The sequence below is a fragment of the Phascolarctos cinereus genome, unplaced genomic scaffold, assembly GCF_003287225.1.
Source record: "Phascolarctos cinereus isolate Bilbo 61053 unplaced genomic scaffold, phaCin_HiC Scaffold_4;HRSCAF=312, whole genome shotgun sequence".
Lineage (NCBI taxonomy): Eukaryota > Metazoa > Chordata > Mammalia > Diprotodontia > Phascolarctidae > Phascolarctos > Phascolarctos cinereus.
Window position 1 is genome coordinate 125,711,910 of NW_027555847.1, and position 22,134 is coordinate 125,734,043.

The 22,134-nt window shown below is 37.3% G+C and overlaps 1 protein-coding gene across 3 annotated transcripts in view; it reads left to right on the forward strand.

The window, feature by feature from the left end:
• KATNIP (katanin interacting protein) overlaps positions 1–22,134 on the forward strand; it is a 209,342-nt gene that overhangs the window by 297 nt on the left and 186,911 nt on the right. For all 3 annotated transcript variants that reach the window (XM_078152527.1, XM_078152528.1, XM_021006293.2), the window contains exons 2-3: positions 13,971–14,027; positions 15,460–15,515. In XM_078152527.1, coding sequence (XP_078008653.1) covers positions 13,971–14,027; positions 15,460–15,515 — 113 coding nt within the window. The remainder of the gene's footprint in view (positions 1–13,970; positions 14,028–15,459; positions 15,516–22,134) is intronic.

Here is a 22,134-nt window from a genome sequence, read left to right on the forward strand (position 1 = left end):
CTTCCCTCTTCTCTGTATAGGACTTCTGTAAAATGGGGGGCCACACATTTGGGTTCTTGAAGGGAAGGAGGAAAAGGAGGGAAATGATAACAAACATTCACATTTATAAAGGGCTTTTTACCAAAGGGTGCTCGTTATACCCTATCCCCAGGAAAAGAGTGCAAACCTTTACCTTACCCTTTGTACAGATGAGGAAACTAAGATCCAAATAGGTTCAGTAATTTGTCCCGGGTCACACCCAGGCAACCAGAGGCAGAACTGATTACACCTACCTGGTCATCTAGAACTGTGCTGTTCCCGCTAAACCACTCCCTGGTCTGATGGCTGAGACTTGATTCAAATCACCTGGTGTCAGACCTGAAGTTAGGCGTCTGACCTGTGCAGTTCTAATTATTCTCAGCCCTAGCACAGGACCTGTGGCTGCTGTCCTCGACTTCAAACTTGACTTTGTCAGGCCCCCTGGAGAGACTACCTCAGTCCACCCACTGACTTCCCCCTTCTCCCGTCTCTCCAGTGCCAGACGTGCTTGGATGAGTACTGATTGTAGAACTGTTGTTTTCACAGGCCAGAAACAAACTAAACCAAACCCCTTACTTACACAGGATTGGCTCCTCTGAGTTTCTAGTTACTGCGATATTGAGATGGGGGAGGGGCAGGAGAAATCCTGCCAGTTGAGCTGTGCTATGTAGTTGAGGGAGACCTCTACTCATTACAGTAGAACAACACCAGTTTGCCCTTACTGGGAAGAATGAGCAGTTTTAGAACATTTTTAAAGACTTATAATTTATAACTCTAAGCATATGTGAGTGATTCTCAAATTTGTAGATATTCTAGTAGATCACAAATTTATAGATGTATTTACAATAAAGATGTAGTTATTCACTTTGTGAAGAGTCATTGTATAATTCATTTACATGTCAAGCTATATATATATATGTGTGTGTGTGTGTATATACACACATATATACTGATATCCAATGATCAACTTAAAAAAATTTTGATTTATATTCAGCTTTCCCAAAGAAGAAATATTTCTTGAGACAGTGGTATTAGATACAATTTGAAAGTATGAATCTGGCCTACTTATAGTTGCATCTCCCCATTGTTTAGGCAGTTATAAATATTTAATAGATATAGTAAATGACTGCATTTGAGTCAGCAAATAGTCAAACCTCTGCACAAGAGAGATATTTGAAGAAACCCAAGTGTTTCCCAAAAAGTATGTAGTAGGTTTGTCTGAAATCATTACTAGCCCCCTTTCACCTTGTATTGTCATTTTAATTTAGATTTGACTAGGTTTCACCCAGTCAGAAAATTTGTTTTTTTGGAGATTCATAGCTTCTCTGTAAAGGAGAAGTTTCTGTGCTGTTGGGGTGGGAGGAAGTGCTGTTGGGGGAATGGGTGAGGGAAAAATCTTAGGAAATTTGGTACTTTTAAGAAATAGAAAAAAAATATTTTATATTTAGCACTGCCAATTTAAAGGACAATCCAATCTATGATATTTCACATTCATACTACAGAGAGATTGGTGGTAAGTTTTCTCTTTTTGAAGGAATCTTTTGAAGGAAGCATTAACAGTAATATTGAATATCAGTTTGTCCTTGAATAATGAAAATGTGTGTCATTAACTCCCAAAGATGTATATACAGTCAGTTCCATAAAAGTGAGGTCTGCTTGCCTAGTTAAAAAGCTACGTGTGAAAAGCACTGATGATTTATTCACTTTTTGCAGAATGTCATGTGTTTACTCTATTAATTTGCTTAGCAACCTCTTGAAAAATAGATGATACAAAGGTTAAATTCAATTTAGCTCATCAAAATGATCACAAACTAACAATCTGTAGAGTTTGAATTGAAAAGGGTACTTTTATTGCTAAAATACCCTACCTCTTTTGTCTCTGAGCAGGCATTTTGTGATTTGTGTGTTTCTCTTCCCATTTAAGTGAACACCATTCATGAGGCAAAATAAACTTATGTAACACTAAAACTCCGTGTCTGTTCTATTGTCCTCTGTTTTTTCTTTCCGCTCTCTAACTGAATTAATTTCTTTTCTCTGAATTTTCTTCAGCCTTCATTCAGTATCTATTAACTTAGCAACTGTAGTGCTTGACACTATTTTATTCCATATAATATCCCTCTGAGATAGGATGTAGAAATGGAAATGAAAGCCTAACCAACTTATCCTTAACTAGAGCTCTGTCATTTATAGAGATGGAAGTAGGATTATCCATTCATAACTAGTTGGACTATCTATATAATAATTATAATACTAATTGCCATTTTTATAGTAGTTTCTGGTTTACAAAGCACTTGTATACAACGTTTTGAAGGAATAATGCAAGTATTATCTCAAAATTACAGCTGAGGGGAGGTAATGTGACATAAGTTTTTATTATTTCCATAATGTGGATGATGTTTCCACAAAGGTCCTTCTTCAGTGCCTTATTGTGGTATATAGGAGATTTTGGTTATCAAGTATTATGCCAGAGAAATATGAGCTCTGGAAGATTCTGCCAAGATGGGAAGCTTTTTGTAAAGGGAAAAGAGGGACTAAGCATTAATTGAGTACCTACTGTGTGCCAGGCAACTGTGCTAAGTGCTTTTACAAATATCTCATTTGATCCTTATAACAGCCCTTCTAGGTAGGTGCTATTATTATCCCCACTTGAAAGTAGAGGAAGCTGAGGGAAACAGAAGTTAAATGATTTGCCCAAGATCACACAGCTAGTGAGTGAGTGAGGTCACATTTGAATTCAAATCTCCCTGACTTTGGGCCTAGTGCTCTATGAAAAACAAAGACCACAAGACTCCAGGTTTATTGTTTGAGGAAGGACTACCCTAGCTAAGTTTGGAGAAGTCACTGGAATTCCAGGAGACCATTTACTGGTTTTGGAAACTATACAGTCTATATTGGAAGGAGTGCTGACATTGACAAAAGTCCAGATCTTTAGTGATAAGGAAATAAGATAAGGAAACTGAAACTTGGAAATTAAAATGGTTTTTCTGAGGGTCACAACTAGCAAGATGTGGTGTTCTTTGGACTGTGCCGAGCCACTTCCCAAGCCTGCAGCATGAACAAGTTACCTTGATTCCATATAACTTGAATATACCTCATTATTTACAGGTTGTCTCCCCCATTAGAATGTACCCTTCTTGAGGGCAGGAACTGTTTTGGTTTTTCTTTGTATTCCCATCACTTTAGCACAGTGCCTGGATCATACATAGTAAGCACTTACTTAACAATAAATAAGCACATACTTATTGATTAACTCACTATCCAGGGACCATGGCTTCTTTGTCTCTCATAGAGGTAGGTCCCTGTATCCCATTAGAGCTAAAAGAGAACTTAGACATTAGCTAGTCCAACCTTATTTTACAGTGGAGGAAAGAGACTCAAAGAATTAAAGTAACTTATCCAAGGCTACATAGCACATTTCTAGCAGAGCTAGGACTAGAACCAGTATGGCCTGACTTTCAGTCCATGTTTTGGGGGCAGAAGACGTTGCTTCTATGGAAAAATTTTGGGTAGCCTATGTCCCTTTGCTTTCTGGATGATTTGACTCTGCCTTAGTATCTCCTCAACTCTTCACTAGACCATCCACTCTCCATTTGTATCTTTTTTTCTCTCATTTTTACATTTCTTCCATTATTTTACCCTCTCTCCTTTTCATTCTATCTTTTCCTCTGCCCCACCCCCTTCCTTTTCTTGCTGATGTTACTGAAAGTTTTCCCCATGCCTCATTTGCTAGCATGCTACCGTCTTTACTGTATCTACAATCCCTGAAGATCCACTTACATCCCCCCAAATCAGTATTACCTCAGTACACAGGAATCACAGTTACATATAATTCCAATTATAGGGGACCTTACCAGCCATGTAGTCCAACCTATATCCTAAAGACACCTAAAATATACTTGAGAAGTAGTCTGGGAGGCAGCTAGATGGCGCAGTGGATAGAGCACCGGCCCTGGATTCAGGAGGACCTGAGTTCAAATGCTGCCTCAGACACATAACACTTACTAGCTGTGTGATCCTGGGCAAGTCACTTAACCCCATTGCCTAGCCAAAAAACAAAATCAAACAAAACAAAAAAAAGAGAAGTAGTCTGGCCTGTGCTTAAAGATCTCCAATGAAGAGGAGCCCATTACCTCCAGAGGCAGCTGTTATACTTTTGGATAGCTTGTTAGGTAGTAGTTTTTGCTTTAATTTAAGCCTAAAGTTGTCTCTTTTTAACCTCCTATTACCCCTGGTTCTGTTCCCTGGGCCTTAGTAGAGCAAATCTAAGAACTTCCTCATATTTTAAAGCACTGTGGACATTTTCTAATCTGCCACCCAGGATACCCTACCTTTCCCTGTTTCTCCCTCATGCTCTGAGAACAGTCATCAATAATCAACACACTGGCATTGTTTCTGGAAAGATTTTGGCTACCAGTCCTGATATGTCTTCTTTACACTTATTAAAATGTGAGCTCCTTGAGGGCTGGGTCAACCTTACTTTTGTATTCCCAGGGCTTATCACAGTATCCTGTACATAAGTACTTAATGAGGGCTTTCTTTATTTATCCAAATATTAGTAGAGGATTTCATAGGATTTTAGTCTAACTGACCACCCCCCTCATTTACTGAGGATGACAGTGAAACCCACAGGAGGAAAGTGACTTACCTGAGGTCATATAGCTAATAAATGCTAAACTAGGATTTGAACCCAGGTCTTCTGACTTGGTATCCAAAGGACAGTTTAATGTGTAAATTGTCAAGCTTCTCGTGGAGTGGTGGGTAGTATCACTGCAGAGAAATGCTGCTATGAATCCTTGTAGGACTAGGATGTGACCATTTGTTTCTGAAGACAACAGGTAGACTTAAAGTCATAGAATCATAAAATGCTAGGGCTAGAAAAGGTCTTAGAGTATGGAATGTTAGAAGTAGAAGGGACCTTAGTGATCATTTAATCCAGCTTCTCAGTTTACAGAAGATGAAAGTGAGGCCCAATAAGGTGAAATGATTTGTCCTGAATCAGTTAATAAATGGCACAGCCTTGACTTAAACCTAAGTCTCCCAACTCCCAGTGTTCTTTCCACTATGCCCTACATATGCATTCTGTTTCTTTATCACTTAAGTACGTGTTTTGTGGATGCCTTTTGTTTTTATACTAGTCTTAGAGAGCTAGGAAGCTCTCCCCAGGCAGAACCCTCTGTTCTGACAAAGAAAACAATTAAATGCAAGCATTGGACTCCATTAGGATAGGAGCTCCTTAAGGGTTGAGACTTTAACCTTTTTTTTTTTATTCTCAGGACTTAACAAGTGCCTGGCACATAGTAAACACTTAATAAATGCTTGTTTACTGACCAGTGGAATATAACAAGGTATACAATATTCTGTCCTACTAGCACACCCTTTGTGCCTTTCCCCTGCCCCTAAAAGGAGTTATAGTTCATTATTTGGGACCTTCACGGACTTTTCCATATTTGCCTTCCTGTTTCAGAGTTTGGTTAGAGAATGGCTTGTTGTAGTCATCTAATAGATTGTTCTTTGGTTTTGCTTATTTTACTCTAAAACACCAATTTTCCTTCTCATGTTCTCTGAATTCCTCATTTCCATCACAAATTACTCCATAATCTTATTCTATTACCTTCAAACAACAGTTGTCCGTCCCCCCCCCCAGCCTTTCCCCAGTCAACAAGCACTCACTTTGATTCCAGTTCTTTGCTACCACAAAGAATGTCTAGTATTATTTTCCCTGAAGTCAAAATTATTTGTACGTATTTTGTGGATCAACCTCCAAATCCTTTTGAGCTAGGTTAGTGGGAAGAATTATCTGTTACGTACTTTTGAGGTAGACATTTCATTTTAAACTGATAATGTCAGTCGAAAAGGCAGAATTAGAATCAAGTCTTCTGATTTTTGGTGAATCAATCTGCTCTTTTTTTTTTCTCTTTGCATTCTTGTCACCAATACCTACAGAATTCCATCCTGAAATTTTCTAATTTCTGGAAAAGACTGAACACGAAATACGAATTTCTTTTTGTGAATTAATCTTTTGCACCATTTCTCAAGCTTCCACAGGCAATTTGGCAGAATAGTTTTGTAAATGCAAATAATCTTCAGGGATTACCTTTTAGGCCATACTAGGATGTTTTGCAAAAAGAAAAGTAAATGCTGTTTAGAATTTTCTGTACCAAGTCCCTGGGGTGAATACAGAAGGGATTAGGAATAACTCTCAGATGAAGGCAGAAAAACCGAAGTGCATTAATTAATTCTAAGTCCATTTTTTTACATGTCCTACTTTTCAGTCAACTAAAAAAGTGTCTCAAATGTGTACTGTATATGAAGCATTGTGCTAGTAACTGGCATAAAAAGAGAACGATGAAATAATTCCAGCCCTCTAGAAACTTAGATTTTTTTTCTGAAGGAATCCATTGATAGGTAAATATGAGATAACTTGATAAGGGAATGAGCACCAACAACAGAAGGACTAGACTTAGGTAGGAATAGCTAAGCCTTTGAAGCAAGCTGAGGATTTTATGATGCAAATGTTAGTACATTCTTGGGGGTGAGAGAGAGCCATCTTGAAGGTATAGAGAGATAGGAGGAGGAGGAAGGCCAAATTCTTACCTGGCTATTTTGGCTTGAGCAGAGAGGAGCACATGAAGGGAGAAAATATGAAATAGGCCTGAAATGATAGGTGGAAGCTACGTTTTGGAGGACTTTAAATGCTAGGCTGATGAATCTTATCTTAGCAGAAATAGGGAACCACTGAGGATTTTTGAGCAGGGGTGTGATATAGTCAGACTTGTGCCTTAGGAAGATTATTTTAACACCTTTGTGGAGGAGGAGAGATAGGAGAGTTTGGAAGCAGGAAGAACAATTAGGAAGTTATTTTGATTGTGTAAGTGTAGAGGAAGTCAAAGGATGACAGATTTAAAGTCCTGGAAGGAACTTCCTGGGGAAACTGTGGCCCAGAAAGATTAAGTGACCAGGTCACACAGAAGCGGATCTTAGATGGGAACTCTGAGGCCTCAAGCAGTGTAATGGCAATGCCATGGAGCAGCTGGAGAGACTTTTATCTTTTCAATTCAATAAGTATTTTCTAAACATCTGCTCTCTGCTATGTAGCAAGGATATAAAAGCAATGACAAAACAGGCTCTGTCCTCAAGGAGCTTATATTCTACTGGAGATATATGACATGTATACAAGTAAGTTAAATATATACATATATATGTATATACATATATATGTACATATATATACACACATATATATGTACATATATATACACACATATATATGTACATATATATACACACATATATATGTACATATATATACACACATATATATGTACATATATATACACATATATATATATACACACACACATACACATGTATATACACATATACAAAGTTATTTCAGGAGGAAGAGAATACTAGCAACATTGGGAAAAGACTCCTTGAAAATGTGATAGTTAACTGGGCTTTCAAGGAAGTTAGGGGCTCTGAGGGATAGGTGAAAGACTAGTATATTCCAAATATGAAGGGGACCTCTTTTGCCAGGGCACAAAGGTGGGAGATAATTTATCATGTATGTGGAACAGGTGGCACTCCCACTTGACTAGATTAGGGTCCTTGGAATTATATTTAAAATGCCAGCAAAGAGTGATTATGATATTGGCCTTTCAGATAACTGAACTTAAAGTTCACACAAAATTTATTTGAGTAATTGAGAGTTTAAGGGGTATGTGTATCTTATATCAAGAAGTTTAATAGCTAAGTGCCAGACTTTCACTTTTATTTTCCAAATGTTACCATTATTTTTGTTAGATTCCTTTAAATTGAGTCCCTGCAAACGGATTTTTGATAATGAAATGGAGAACAGAATAGAATAAATGCTCACCAGTGCTTCCTCCTCCCATATACACAATACCTATGACTCACTTATAATTTACTTCTGGCAAGGACTGAGATGGAAGGTACAGGAAATGGAGCTAGGCTGAGTGGTTCAGATGGTAACTGCCAACTGTTTTTAGACTTTTAAAAAGTCAGTGAGAATGTCAGATAGACACCACAATTTCTAGGATTTTTGGAGGGATAAATAGGATGTTAGTGACTTGTAGAGCTGGGAAAGACCTTAGAAATCATCTGGTAGATACCTTTCATTTTGCAGATGAAGAAACGGACTTCAGAGAAATAGTGTAACTTGCCCCAGGTCAAGTAGCAGTCTTACTTTTGTTCCACCCTTCCTCCTGCCTTCTTTCTGATCTCTGAAGAAATGGGTTTCTTATAGCAACCCAATATGTACGTGAACATTGTAAACTACTGTTAGTTTTACTAAGGAAACCATGGCCACTATTAATTCAATTTTGAGAAACCACATTTTGGCATCATTTATTTTTCATCTTTTTACTCATGGTCTAGAGTAATCCCTTAAATAAAATGCAGTTTGTCCCTTCCTCATACTCTTTTTTCTAGTTATCATTCAGGATATTTCATTCTGATCTTCTTCGGGTTTATTGGGTTTGAATCTTTTTTTTTCTTTAACAAATTGCATTCTTTTGGTTCTTTGGAGGAAAGTACTATAAAATCTCTCAGCGTAAAGAGGCTGTTTATGTGAGAAAATGTCATACAAGGGGAGTTTTTTCCCCCTTTGTAGTGAGAGCCATCTTTCTTATAGGATTTGTGCAGTCTCATTTTCATTCTCTATAGTAATAAAGATTTTAGACCAAGGCTTTCATTACTCATCACATTTCATCTCATGTGCTTACATGTCTTATGACTCCATGCCATTGCCCAGCCCATCTTTTCTAACTTTTCACTTTGCCTCAAATGTCTGCTAAGAGCCTTGCAAATTGTTGAGGTTTTCATGAATTGTTTTAGTGATTAATCTGAGTATTAGAGAGAGAGAGAGAAAGACAGACAGACAGACACACACACACACACACAGAGGTAGAACTTATTGATCTGTTAGGGACTCTAGGGTGAGGTTCAGGTCTCAGAGTCAGATCTTCATATCTTAAGAGGATATCTAATTCAATCTTATATTACTGAGATCTACAGTGAAGTAATTTTCTCAGTGTCATACAGGTAATAAATGGAAGAGCCCAACCTAAAATTCAGGTCTTGAACTTTGGGCTCAGTTTCCTGACCTGTAAAATGAAGGGGTTGATATAGATGATCTTTAAGTTTCCTTCTAGTTCTACATCTATGAGTCTGTGACCTTGGTTTCAATTCTAGCTCTGCTATTTACTACCTGTGTGACCTGAGTTAACTTAATTGTTCTCTCTTAGCCTCAGTTTTCATAATTGTGAAATGAGAGGGCTAAAAACTCTCTAAAGCCCCTTCCGGCTCTAACATCTATCTTCTTATGACTTCTAGTCCAGGCCTTTTTTCATTATGCCATGTTGCTTTAGTGGCCACCAACATTCTTTCTTGACTTTTTTGAGAACTACACTGAGAGTTAATACAAGTTGGGCTGCCTTAAGCTGAACCTTACATGTCAGCGCAAAGCATTGTTTCACTATCCAGTAGCTATCCTAGAGCTCTTAAATGTTGGTTTACAGATCAGCAGATACTTAAGAGAGAAGCTCTACAATATCTACCTATGTAAGATCTCTTGCATTGATTCTCTTCACTCATACAACCACCATCCTTATTCAGGACCTAGTTCTGGACAATTGCAGTAGCTTCCTACTTAAGTCTCCATTCTCTTCCCTCTCTGCTTCATTCTTTTTTTTTAATACAAATTTATTTATTTTTAGTTTTCAACATTTACTTCCACAAGATTTTGAGTTCTGAATTTTTCAACCCATCTCACCCCTCCCCCCACCCCAAGATGGCATGCATTGTGAATACCCCTTCCCCTAGTCTGCCCTGTCTTCTATCTCTCCCCCCTCTTCTCTTATTCACTTCCCCTTCTATTTTCCTGTAGGGCAGGATAGACTTCTGTACCCCATTTCCTTATTTCATATTTCCCAGTTGCATGTGAAAACATTTTTTTAAACATGTGTTTTTAAAACTTTGGGTTCCAAATTTTCTCCCTTCCTCCCTCCCCACGCACCCTCATTGAAAAGGCGAGCAACTCAATATAGGTTATACATGTTCTCTGCTTCATTCTTCACATGGTTGCCAGATTCAGATACCTAAAACACAGGTATCACCATGACCTTTCCCTAATCAAAAATCTTCAGCAGCTACCTATTGTTTCTACTGTAAAATAAAGATGCCTTAATTTGGCATTTTAGGCCTTCACAACCTACCTCCAACCTGTCCTTCTGGATTGATTTCACATTATTTTCCATTCCAGGCATATGGCCCACTTGTAGTTCTCCATAGCACAGGCTGTCTCCCTAACCTGGAAAGTTCACCCTTGTGTCCCCCATCATCCTTTCTACCTCTTGGAGTCCTAGCTGTCTTCATAATCTAGCTGGAGTGTTACATCTTGTCCAAAACCTTTTCTGATTCTTCTAGGTGTTATTACTAACAAATGTGTATTTGTGATACACATATATGTTTATACATGTATATAAAACTTACTTATCCAAACATGCTGTATTCCTTCTACTAAGCTATAAGTTCTTTGAGGGTAGGAACTTCTTAATTTTGGTTTTTGCATTTCCCCCTTTCTAGCACTGTGCCTGGCACATGCAGGTACTTAATAAATGCTTATCGAATTGGAACAAATTAGAGGTTAGGAGGAAGAGACTTTAAAAGTCATTGAAGTAAGTAAATCATTGAAGAGTAACCTGGTATAGAGCTAGGGCATGTCGGAAATTGATGGAAAGTAAGTTGATGAGAAAATAGAATTTCACTCCCAAAATATAGATTGAATATATGTGTTTTTTTAAGAACTTATCTGCTAAATAAAGTGATGTCCATTTGCATAGTGTATACCTGGCATTATTTACAGAACCGTAGCTAAAGCATGTCACCTGGTGTAGTACAAAGAAAGGGCTCCTTTTCCCTAGAAACCTTGATTTGCATTAATGTAGTGCATTATATGCTTGAGGATAGAATGAGATAATAGGTATGAAAGCATTTTAGGAAAATTAAAGGCATCATTCAGATTGACAGAGTGGTATAATGGAAAGAACTGTCTGGAGATGGCATCCAGTTCAAATCTTCCATTTGCTGTGTATTGCTTATGTTACCTTGGCTCTTGGGTAACTAGCTTTCTAAAAAATTATGCAGTGCTAAGTGTATCTAATGAAGGAAAAGGAATAAGTATTTATATAGCTCCTACCCTGTTCCAGGCACTAGCTTTTCACAAATATTATCTCGTTTGATCCTCACAACAACCAGGCATGTAGGTGTTATAATTATCCCTATTTTATAGTTTAGGAAACTGAGGCAAATAGAGGTTAAGTGACTTGCCCAGGGTCGTACAGCTAATGAGTGTCTGGGGCTGGATTTGAGCTCAGGTTTTCCTGATTCTAGGCCCAGTGTTCTATCCACAGTGTCACCAACTGTCTCTGTTCACAAATGAAAGCTAACTAAAGGAAATTTCAAATAAATTGTTTTCCAAATTGATAAATAAAGGTTTAACTCTAGTGGAAGGTTCATTTTTGAAATTGCAAATGAGAAATTTCACTCTAAATTAGCTAAGTAGTTAATCTCTGTGCTTTTACCATGGTAATTTTGTTTTGTTTTGTTTTTCCACCATTTCCTAATTTTTAACTGCTGCTTGATTTTTGTGGATGAATTGTAAAATCATGGTACCTTAGTGGTGGAAGGAACCTCTGAATGCAGAGTTGATGTCAGAGCTTGAAAGACTCTTAAAGCACACAACTAAAAATGTGAAGAATGGAAGGATGCCCTAAGGATATCCAGTCCAAGCCCCTCATTTATCAAAAAGGTCATAGAGGCTCAGAGTGAGGAACACAACAGCAGCCCCAGGAGTAGAACCTGGGCTTCCTGACTTCTTGTCCCATGCTCTTCACTCTCATCACACAGCTTCCTTTGAACTGTTTGCTAGTTTTGCTTATTCCTCAAATTTGGGCCCTAGTTCAGGCCCAAATTACACTGGACTTTTAATTGGTTGCCTTGCTGTCTCTCCTTTCTTCCATCCACCTTCTCCATACCTGCTAAATTTATATTCCCAAAACACAGATCTGACCCTGTCCTTCCCCTTCTCAAAAATCATCTGTGTCTCCTAGTACCTCTGGGATAAAATGCAAACTCTGCTGTCTAGGATTTTGGGGATTTAAAGCCCTTCATAACCTGGCCCCAAGCGCCTTCTTGTAACTGTACTGGACATTATTCTCCTTCTCAGACTTTACAGTCCAGGCATCCCTGTCTAGCTATTCTGTCATGACTGCCATGTACTCTTGTCTCACCTTGGCTTCCTAGAATCGATTCCTAGCTTTAGAGCTCGTTTCCCATGCCACCTCCTCCATGAAGCCTTTCCTAATTCCTCACCTGCCCTCCACAGTTGTCTTGTATTTACTTTGTCTGCCTTGTGTTTATATTTGTCTGAATGCATTTAGTTTTCCTAGTGAGAAAGTAATTTCTTTGAGGGTCAGAGTCTGTTTTATTGTTGTCTCAGTATCTGTACCATGGAACCTAAGGGACATGCTAGAGAAATGCTTGTTGATGGACTGGTCGATTGATATTATGCATCCAGCGGATCCTCCTAAGTGATAATCCATTTCCCCTCGCCTTGCCTTCTCCCTGGTTACTCTCCACGTTTGTAGTACAGCCCCTCCTCATTTCTGCCTTGTAGCATCCCTTGGCAAAGAGCATTTTGGGTGCCACCTTCCTGATCTCTCCAGCTCTCAGTGTCTGTCACTAACTTGTAGTTTGTTATATTATTTTACATATAGTTTGTACTAAACTGTCCCCTGCTAGAATGTAAGCCGCTTGAGGGCAAGGGGCTGTTTTGTTTTGTTTCTTTTGTAAACCCAGTACAGTGCCTCTTCTATAATAAGAATTTATTAAATGTATATTGAATTGATCTGGACAATCTTCTTGTACTTTTAGTATCGTGGGCAATTTCTTACCACTTTAACAAACATAAGTTTGCCTGTTTCACCTAATAGACAAAATGCGCAGAATGTCATAGTGGAAAAAGCAGAGGATTTGGAGTCATGAAACTTGGATTTAAATGACAGCCCTGTCCCTTACTAGCTATGTGATCATTAGCCTCAGTTTCCTCATCTCTAAAATGGGGATAACAATAACTGTAGAGAGAAGCAGCTTGGTAAGGTGGATAGATAATCACCCTTAGAATCAAAAAGACTTGGGTCTGAGTCCTGCTTCTGATCTATACTAGTGGGCAAATCACTTAACTTCTCAGTGTCCTCATCCAGATATCTAACCCTGTGTGTACCAGATGAGTTGCTGATCTTCATTGATGAAGAAGGGAATTTTCCCTCCAGTCACTGATGAGATCACAGGTCCAGACCTCTCTACTTCCCCTCCCTTCTCCCTCCCCCAAATACCTGGAGTACTGACCTCACTGGGTTATTGTAAGGTTTAAATGAAATAACGTATTTACAGTGGTTTGCAAACCTTAAAGTATGATGTAAATGTCAGGTTATTATAGTTGTTGTTATCATTTAATGACTTCTCAACCTCAGTTTCCTCATCTCTAAATTGGGGGTAATAATACTTGTGCTGCCTACCACACAGTGATGTTCTTAAACCTTAATAACTTCTACAAATGTGAGTTATTGATACTATTGTAGGTAACCCATGGAAACGGGTGCCCGGAAAACCCAAGGGACACTTGATCACAAGCACTGGGATGGGGTGGGGTGGTCATGGACACATTCATATTTAGACCTCAGGCCCCTCTCCTCCCCCCTTCTTAAATTAGACACATGCAGTTAGTCCCTCTCTCTGGCTGCATGTCCTGGGAAAGAAGGAGAGTTCAGGAAAAAGCAGGTTGGTCTTCTGTGAAATGAAAGAGTTGCCTAGATGTCATTGCAAAAGGACACTACTATTGTTTTTGTTTTTTCATCTTTGTCACCATATAGAATACAAGGATGCCCTGCAAAATTATCACAGGGACTGGAGCTCAGAATTGGTGGCAGGTGGGTATCCTCAGACCCCCAAATGTATATGTGTGTGTGTGTGTGTGTGTGTGTGTGTGTGTATGTATATGAATGTATGTCTTTGTAGATGTTATTTAAGTACACAAGAATATTCGTGAATTATTTTATGGGAACTCACATTTATCTGAGGCTTAGTTGAAAGAACAGGATATTCATATATTCAGTATGGAAAAATGAAGATCTGTGACAGATACCGTGGTCAAGTGTTTGGTAGTTAAATGCAAGAAGATCTTTCAACTATTTGAAAGAACTTGTGAAGTATGAAAACATTGAAATGCTGAAATAAATGAGCAGAAGGGCACAGGATTTTTCTCCTGTCTCTCTCTTATTTTTTTTTTAAGAATTAAAACTTCTCGGGGCAGATAAGTGGCACAGTGGATAGAGCTCTGGCCTTGGAGTCAGGAGGATCTGAGTTCAAATCCAATCTCAGACACTTGACACTTAACTAGCTATGTGACCCTGGGTAAGTCACTTAACCCTGATTGCCTTACCAAAAAGCAAAAAAACAAAAACAAAAAACCCCAAAACAAGAATTAAAACTTCTTCATTATAGGATAGTTTAAATGCATCTCTGCTGGTAGCCTCGATGTTAGGCTTTGTGACCCATGAAAGGTATGTCAGCCCCTAAAGATGATGTTTAGACTAACCGGGAGGCAAAGTTACTCTTGCAAATGATAGATGAAAGTTCTGGAATTTTGCAGTTTAGTTCCTAATATGTATATTCTTTAATCTTCCACTTTAAAGTAATTCAATTTCATGTGACTATAAAAGTTTTGAAAAGTGAACATGAAGCAGTATATTTAAACATTATGATGTTAGTCTATTGAATTTATGTGTATCTGCAAATTTCTGTTGGCCAGTTTATGTGAAATGTGTGTGATTAGTACTAATTCAAGTGGCAAGAATGCCCATTCTTTGAAGATGCTGAGTTCAGATGTTCAGTGTAATATGGTGGTATGTATTCACCAGAAGGTGCACATGAGCTTGCTGAATAGTACATTTTGTGGAAGTCAGTTTATATAATTTCGAACAACTTAATAAAGATTTAATTCAACTAGGAAACTAAAGTCTTCCAGCCCTTCCTGAATGCAGATAATATATTAGATTAAAGGGTTTGAGGCTTTGTTCATTATAGTCATTATATATATTATGTATAGTCATTATAGCTCATTATAGTCAAATAATGTGAATCTTTGTTCATTACAGTCAAATAATGTGAATCTCTATATCTTGGTGTATTTTTTTTAAAGACGCTATTTTCCCTTCACTGTAATAATAGGGTACATTTTCTTAATAATCACTTGATAGTGATTGGTCCTGCCTATTGAATGAACAAATAAAAGAGTTTTGCTGTGATATCTGTAGCTCTAAAGTACTGATAATCTCCAGCTATGCTTCTGAACTGCTACAGGTCCTACTCTGCGAAAGGCTGGAAGAAGCAGGTCCTGTTCACGGGAAAAAAAGGAGGTAATGTATTCATGTGCTGGGGGTTTGGTGGGCAATTTTTAATTTAATGGATTTGGGGACACTTGGTAGTAAAAGCAAAATATGCCTGGATCTTTTGACATTTTCCCTCTGATGAAAAGTCTTTAATTCCTGTTAAGTCAATGACTGTTAACAGCTGTGATTTTAATAAGGTATTTGATAAAACCAAGAAAATGTACCCTATTATTACATTCTTAGAATGAAACCATGGTACCCCATGTAAAGTATTTCCTTTAAGTAAAGCAACATACTTGGATCCAGAGATTAAAAACATTTTAATTAATACATTTTGTTTTAATATAGGAAATATAGATACCAAAGCCGCAATGTACACTCTTCCAAAGTGTACCAGCTATTTTGTCTTTTTAATATTCTTTCTTCACATATGTATGTATATGTAGCATAACAGAATATATGTCTGTGTGTAAGTGTGCCTGTTTACAGGTAGGTGTATCGTATGGTTTAAGAATTTTTCCCCCTCCATAACTCTGATATACATACCCTTCCATTCTGGTCTAAACCCATTTCCTATTAACTTTTATCTAAGTTTCCAAGCATTTTCCCTTTCTTTTTTGGAGGGAGCAAGGCAGGATAGAACTGCTATTTGTTTCCTCTACTACAAAAAGAAATGATTCACAAAACACTCATAATAAATAGCACATTCATAAATACCTAAAACATGATATGTTAAGAAGAAACATTTAGTGGGACCGCAAATGGTATCATCTTCACTTCTACTCTGTACTGTATATATGATTTACTCACTATCCATTATCTTTTGGTGAGCCAGGGCATGGCTCATGCACGTGTTGGTGAGCATTATCATCTTTTTTTTCCCTTTCTTTTTTGGTGAGGCAATCAGGGTTAAGTGACTTGCCCAGAGTCACACACCTAGTGAGTGTCAAGTGTCTGAGGCTGGATTTGAACTAAGGTCCTCCTGACTCCAAGGCCAGAGCTCATCCACTATGTTGCCTAGCTGCCTCTTATCATAATCTTCTTTAAGAAGCATTGTAATAGTTGCAGGAAACACCTCCAGCTGGGCAACCAGTTTGTAGATCAAGAGCTCCTGGTTACTTCAATTCATGGCATTGCCACCAAGGCTAGAAATTTCATCTCAGGATTGCTATTCAGTAACCTATGTTCCAGGAAAGAATCTCAAAGCAGAAGAGGCAGCACATATGCTGGCTGACACATGTAGACAATTGCTATAGCTGACAGGCCTCCCAGAAGTACTCCAAGGAAGAGTTCTTAGAGTCTCAAGTCACATAAAGGAAGAGCAGAAGCAGAATGTGTCTCCTTATAAAGTCTATTGAGTGAATAGCTGTTGCTGCTCTATAGTTAGTCCTCTTTGATGCTGCTTCCAGTTATGGGGTGATAGGGCATAAATCAACCAGAAGCCTCTGATTTCCCTTGTCCTTTGTGAGGGGCTCATCCACGAGGATGGGCAAAGGTACCTGCTCAACTTCAGGGGACATGCTACAATTATGTGCGAGGTTCCCTTGATTACCCTCATTATTCTCTCTCTTCCCCCAGTTAAATGCTTGTTATCCTCAGAAAATCAACTGGTATATGTTTAGCACATTGTCTCATTTCCCCAATTCTGGAAAATTCTCTGGGAAGCTGGAAGAAGGTCAGACATTGTCGTTTCCAGTGCCTTCTCCCCATGCTTTTCATTAGAGTCTCAACAAAGTCCAACGGCACAGATCTGAATGGCTTCTTAAGTACCATGCCTGAGTATTCCTTTCAGCATAGCCCTAAAGACAGTTCCCAAATGAAATCTGTTGTGAGGACCCAGTCCAACCACAGATTGTGGGCCTAGAGATTGCAGTCACTCCCTCATATAAAGTTGTATATATTCAACAAGCAACATATTGTAAAATTCTCATAGATTACTGCCTAGCATTTATAAGGTCCTGCCCTAACCCAAGATAATGAAGAAAAAAATTAATTGAAATTAAAAAATTAACAAAAGGGAAAAGATAAACAGGAAAACAAGTTTTCAGAGAGAAAGTCTTATCCTAAATATGCCCTTCCATCACTCATATTGCTCTCCCAAGATCATTTAGGAAACTGGGATCTAACTAGAAGCTCCTCACAGAAACGTGAGAAGCAACCTGGGTGAAAATTCTTTCCTAGATCCCTCCAGCACATAGGGCAACTCACACTTTTCTCCCTGGGACCACCTGTCAATAAATAGAGAAATCCAGATGGAGGTCCAGACAAAATCTCTATGCAAAACATGTAGCACCCCATGTTTCTCAAGTGGATCCCTTGAAAACTATAGGACTTTCCAAAACAGGGTCTAAACTCCCCCAATGATAGGACAAATTGACAAACTTTTAAAAAAGCATATAAACTCAGATAAACTTCATACATATTTAGACTTCCAAAAACAGATGCTTGGTTTTAATGGTAATACGCAGAAACACTGATGATTTGTGTGGGTTTATTTTGTATTCTGTAACTTTGCTGCAATTGTTAATTGTTTTGATTAATTTTTTAATTGACTCTCTAGGGTTCTCTAAGTAAACCATCATATCATTTGCAAAAATGATAGTTTTGTTTTCTCATTGCCTATGCTTATTCCTTCAATTACTTTTCCCGGGTTTGGGATATATTACTATAATTTCATTGCTAGCGTTCTATTTAAAATTTTTGCATCAATATTCATTAGGGAAATTGCTCTGTAGTTTTTTTTTTCTCTCTGTTTTTATTTTCCCTGGTATAAGTAGCAAGACCATATTTGTGTCATAGAAGAAATTTGGTAGAATTCCTTCTTTATCTCTTTTTTTTTTAGACAGTTTTAATATGTTGTGTTGAAATTAACTGTTCTTTAAATGATGCAGTTCTCTTGTAAATCCATCTGGTCCTAGATTTTTTTTCTTTGGGAGTCCATTTATTGCTTGTTCAATTTCTTTTTCTAAGATTGGGCTATTTAAGTATTTTATTTCTTATCTGTTCATCTGGGTGATTTATATTTTTGTAAATATTCATCTATTCACTTAGATTGTTAATTTTATTGACATGTAGTTAGGCAAAATAGCATCTAACAATTGCTTTTATTTCTTCATTGGTTGTTAATTCACCTTTTTCATTTCTGGTACTGGTAATTTGATTTTCTTTCTTTTTTAAGATGAAATGATGTTTATTTTATTGGGTTTTTTTTAAAGAGCTCCTAATTTTATTCATTAGTTCAATTGTTTTGTTTGGTTTATTTTTACTTTGAATTTTGTTAGTCACTCTTTTGATTCTCAGGGTTTCTATTTTGGTGTTTAATTGGTTTGTTTTTTTTTAATCTGTTGGTCTTCTAGTTTTGTTTTGTTTTTTTAGTTGCATGCCCAATTCATTAATCTACTCTTCATTTTTTTCATTTTTGTGAACATTTAGAGATGTAAAATTTCCCCTAAGTATTGTTTTAGCTTCATTCCACAAATTTTGATATGTAATTTCGTTGTTGTCATTATCTTTAATGAAATTATTTGATTGTTTCTATGATTTGTTCTTTAACCTACTCATTCTTTTTTCTTTAAATATTTTATTCCCCCCCCGATTAAATGTTAAAACAGTTTTTAACATTTTTTTTTGACGTTTTGAGTTCCAAATTCTTTCCCTCCCTCCCTTTCCTTTCTCCTCTCTCAGACAATAAGCAGTCTGATATAGGTTATATATGTGCAATCATGTAAAACATTTCATATTTGTCATTTTGTGCAAGAAAACTCAGAGAGAGAGAGTGAGAGAAAACATGCTTCAATCTGTATTCAGACAATATCAGTTCTTTCTCTGGAGGTGGATAGCATTTTTCATCATAAAGTCCTTTGGGATTATCTTGGATCGTTGTATTGCTGAGAATAGCTAAGTTATTCACAATTCTTCATCGCACGATATCACTGTTACTATGTACAATGTTCTCCTGATTCTGCTCACTTCACTTTGTATTAATTCATGTATGTCTTTGCAGGTTTTTTTTTTAAATCATCCTGTCGTTTCCTATAGAACAATATTATTCTATTACAATCATATACTCTAACCCACTCATTCTTTAGGATTAAGTTATTTAGTTTCCAATTAATTTTAATCTCTTCTTCAAAGGTCCTTTGTTAGATGTAATTTTATTACATTATGGTCAGAAAAAAGATACGTTTCACATTTCTGCTTTTCTGCATTTGTTTGTGAAGTTTTTATGCCTAAATGCACGGTTGATTTTTGTGAAGGTACCATGCACAGGTATATTCCATTCTATTCCTATTTTATATTCTCTAGAAGTCTATCATATCTAACTTTTCTAAAATTCTATTCATCTCCTTAACTTCTTTCGTATTTATTTTATGGTTAGATTTATCTAGGGCCGAGAAGGGTAAATTGGAATCCTCCACTATTAGTTTTACTGTCTATTTATTCCCTGTAACTCATTTAACTTTTCCTTTAAGAATTTAGGTGCTATGTCATTTATTGCATATATGGTCAATATTGATATTAATTCATTATCTATAGTACCCTTTAATAAAATGTAGTTTGCCTGTTTATTTCTTTTAATTAGGTCCATTTTTGCTTTGGCTTTTCTGAAATCCTGATTGCTATCCCTGCCCTTTTTATTTCAGCTAAAGCATAATGGATTCTGCTCAAGCCCCTTATTTTAACTCTATACGTACTTTTCTGTTTTTATTTGTTTTTCTTATAAGCAGTATGTTGTTGGATTCTGGTTTCTAATCCATTCTGCCATCTTCTTCCATTTCGTGAGTGAGTTCTTCCCATTCACAATTATGATTGCTAATTGTGTATTTTTCTCTGTCCTGTTCTCTTACACTGTGCTTTTTTTCACCATGTCTCCTCCTTCAGCTTCTGTTTTGTTTCTGACCTCTGCTTCACTTAGTCTACCCTCCCTTCCCCATTTCTTTTAAGCCCTTTTCTTCCTATTTCCCTGTTAGGTAAGATGGGTTTCTCTACCTAACTCTGTGTGTATGTGTATTCTTCATTCCCCGAATTAGCTCAAGTGTATGTATATATATTCTTCTCCTCTTAAATCTGTTCAGATGAAAATGAAGTTCAGGTATTGCTCACTCCCCACCACTGCCTCCTCCACTTTACAAACACTTCCATGCATGTCTCATTTATGTGAGACAATTTTCCTTATTCTTCCACTTCATTCCTCCCTTTCCCAGGGCATTCTTCTTCCTCACCTTTCCATTCTTTTTTTTTTGGGGGGGGGTAGGCAATGTGGGGTTAAGTGACTTGCCCAGGGTCACACAGCTAACTAGTAAGTGTCTGAGGCCAGATTTGAACTCAGGTCCTTCTGCCTGCATGGCTGGTGCTCTATCCACTGCGCTACCTATCTGGTTCCCTTCCATTCATCTTTTGAGACCATTCAAACAAAATAGAATCACTTTCACACCCTCTATATAATTAGACTCCCTCTAAAACTTTTGGTAATGATGAAGTTCTGAAGTTACATGTATCATCTCTCCACTTAAGTATGTAAACAGTTTAACCTTGTTTGGTCCCTTCCGATTTCTCATTCATATTTACTTTTTAATGCTTTTCTTAAGTCATATGTTTGAATATCAGATTTTCTATTCAGCTCTCATCCTTTAATTAGGAATGCTTGAAAGTCTTCTATTCATTTCATTTTTTCTCCTCTAGGGTTATACTCGTTTTTTCTAGTAGGCTATTATTGGTTTATAATCCTATATCCTTTGCCTTCTGGAGTATCATATTCCAAGTCTTCTGTTCCTTTATAATTGTTGTTATTGTTCAGTTGTTTCAAACTCTTCATGACACCATTTGGGGTTTTCTTGGCAAAGATACTGGAGAGCTTTGCCATTTTTTTCTCCAGCTCATTTTACTGATGAGGAAATTAGGTAAACAGGATTAAGTGATTTGCTCAGGGTCACACAGCTAATAAGTGTCAGAAGCTAGATTTGAACTCAAGTCTTCCTGACTCCAGGCCCAGCACTCTATCCACTGTGTCATCCAGCTTCCTCCTTTATAGTGGTGGCTGCTAAATATTTTATGGTTTTTAACTTAACATTCTTTCTGTCTGGATGATTACAGTTTATGTTCCTTGACCTAAGAGTTCTAGATTTTGTCTATAATATTTCTGGGAGTTTCTTTCAGGAGGTGATTGGTGGATTCTTTCAATTTCTCCTACTATATTTCAATGAAGACTTTTCTGTAGCTGTTAAAATACTTATGATTTGGTTTTGTAACTCATATGATTGATTAGTGAATTATTTTCCCAATTCTTGACCATCCTTGCATTTTCAGTATGAATTCAGCTGTTATGAATTTTCCTGTATATTTATGAAGTCTCTTCACCATATTTTATTTAATATTTTTGCATCAATATTCATTAATGACATTTACCTAAATGAACAAAACAGGCGAAATCTCTCATTCTTTGTTTTACCCTTCCCTGATTGAATATCAGGACCATATTTATCTCATAGGAGTTTGGTAGACCACATTCTTTATCTGATTTTGGAAAAAGTTTCTGTAGTTCAGGAGTATTTGTGCTTTAAATCAGACTGTCAGACATTCATCCCTGAGGCAATACTTGAGTGCCTTAGAACCAGATAAATGTAATTGGGCAAGATGGTGGAGTAGA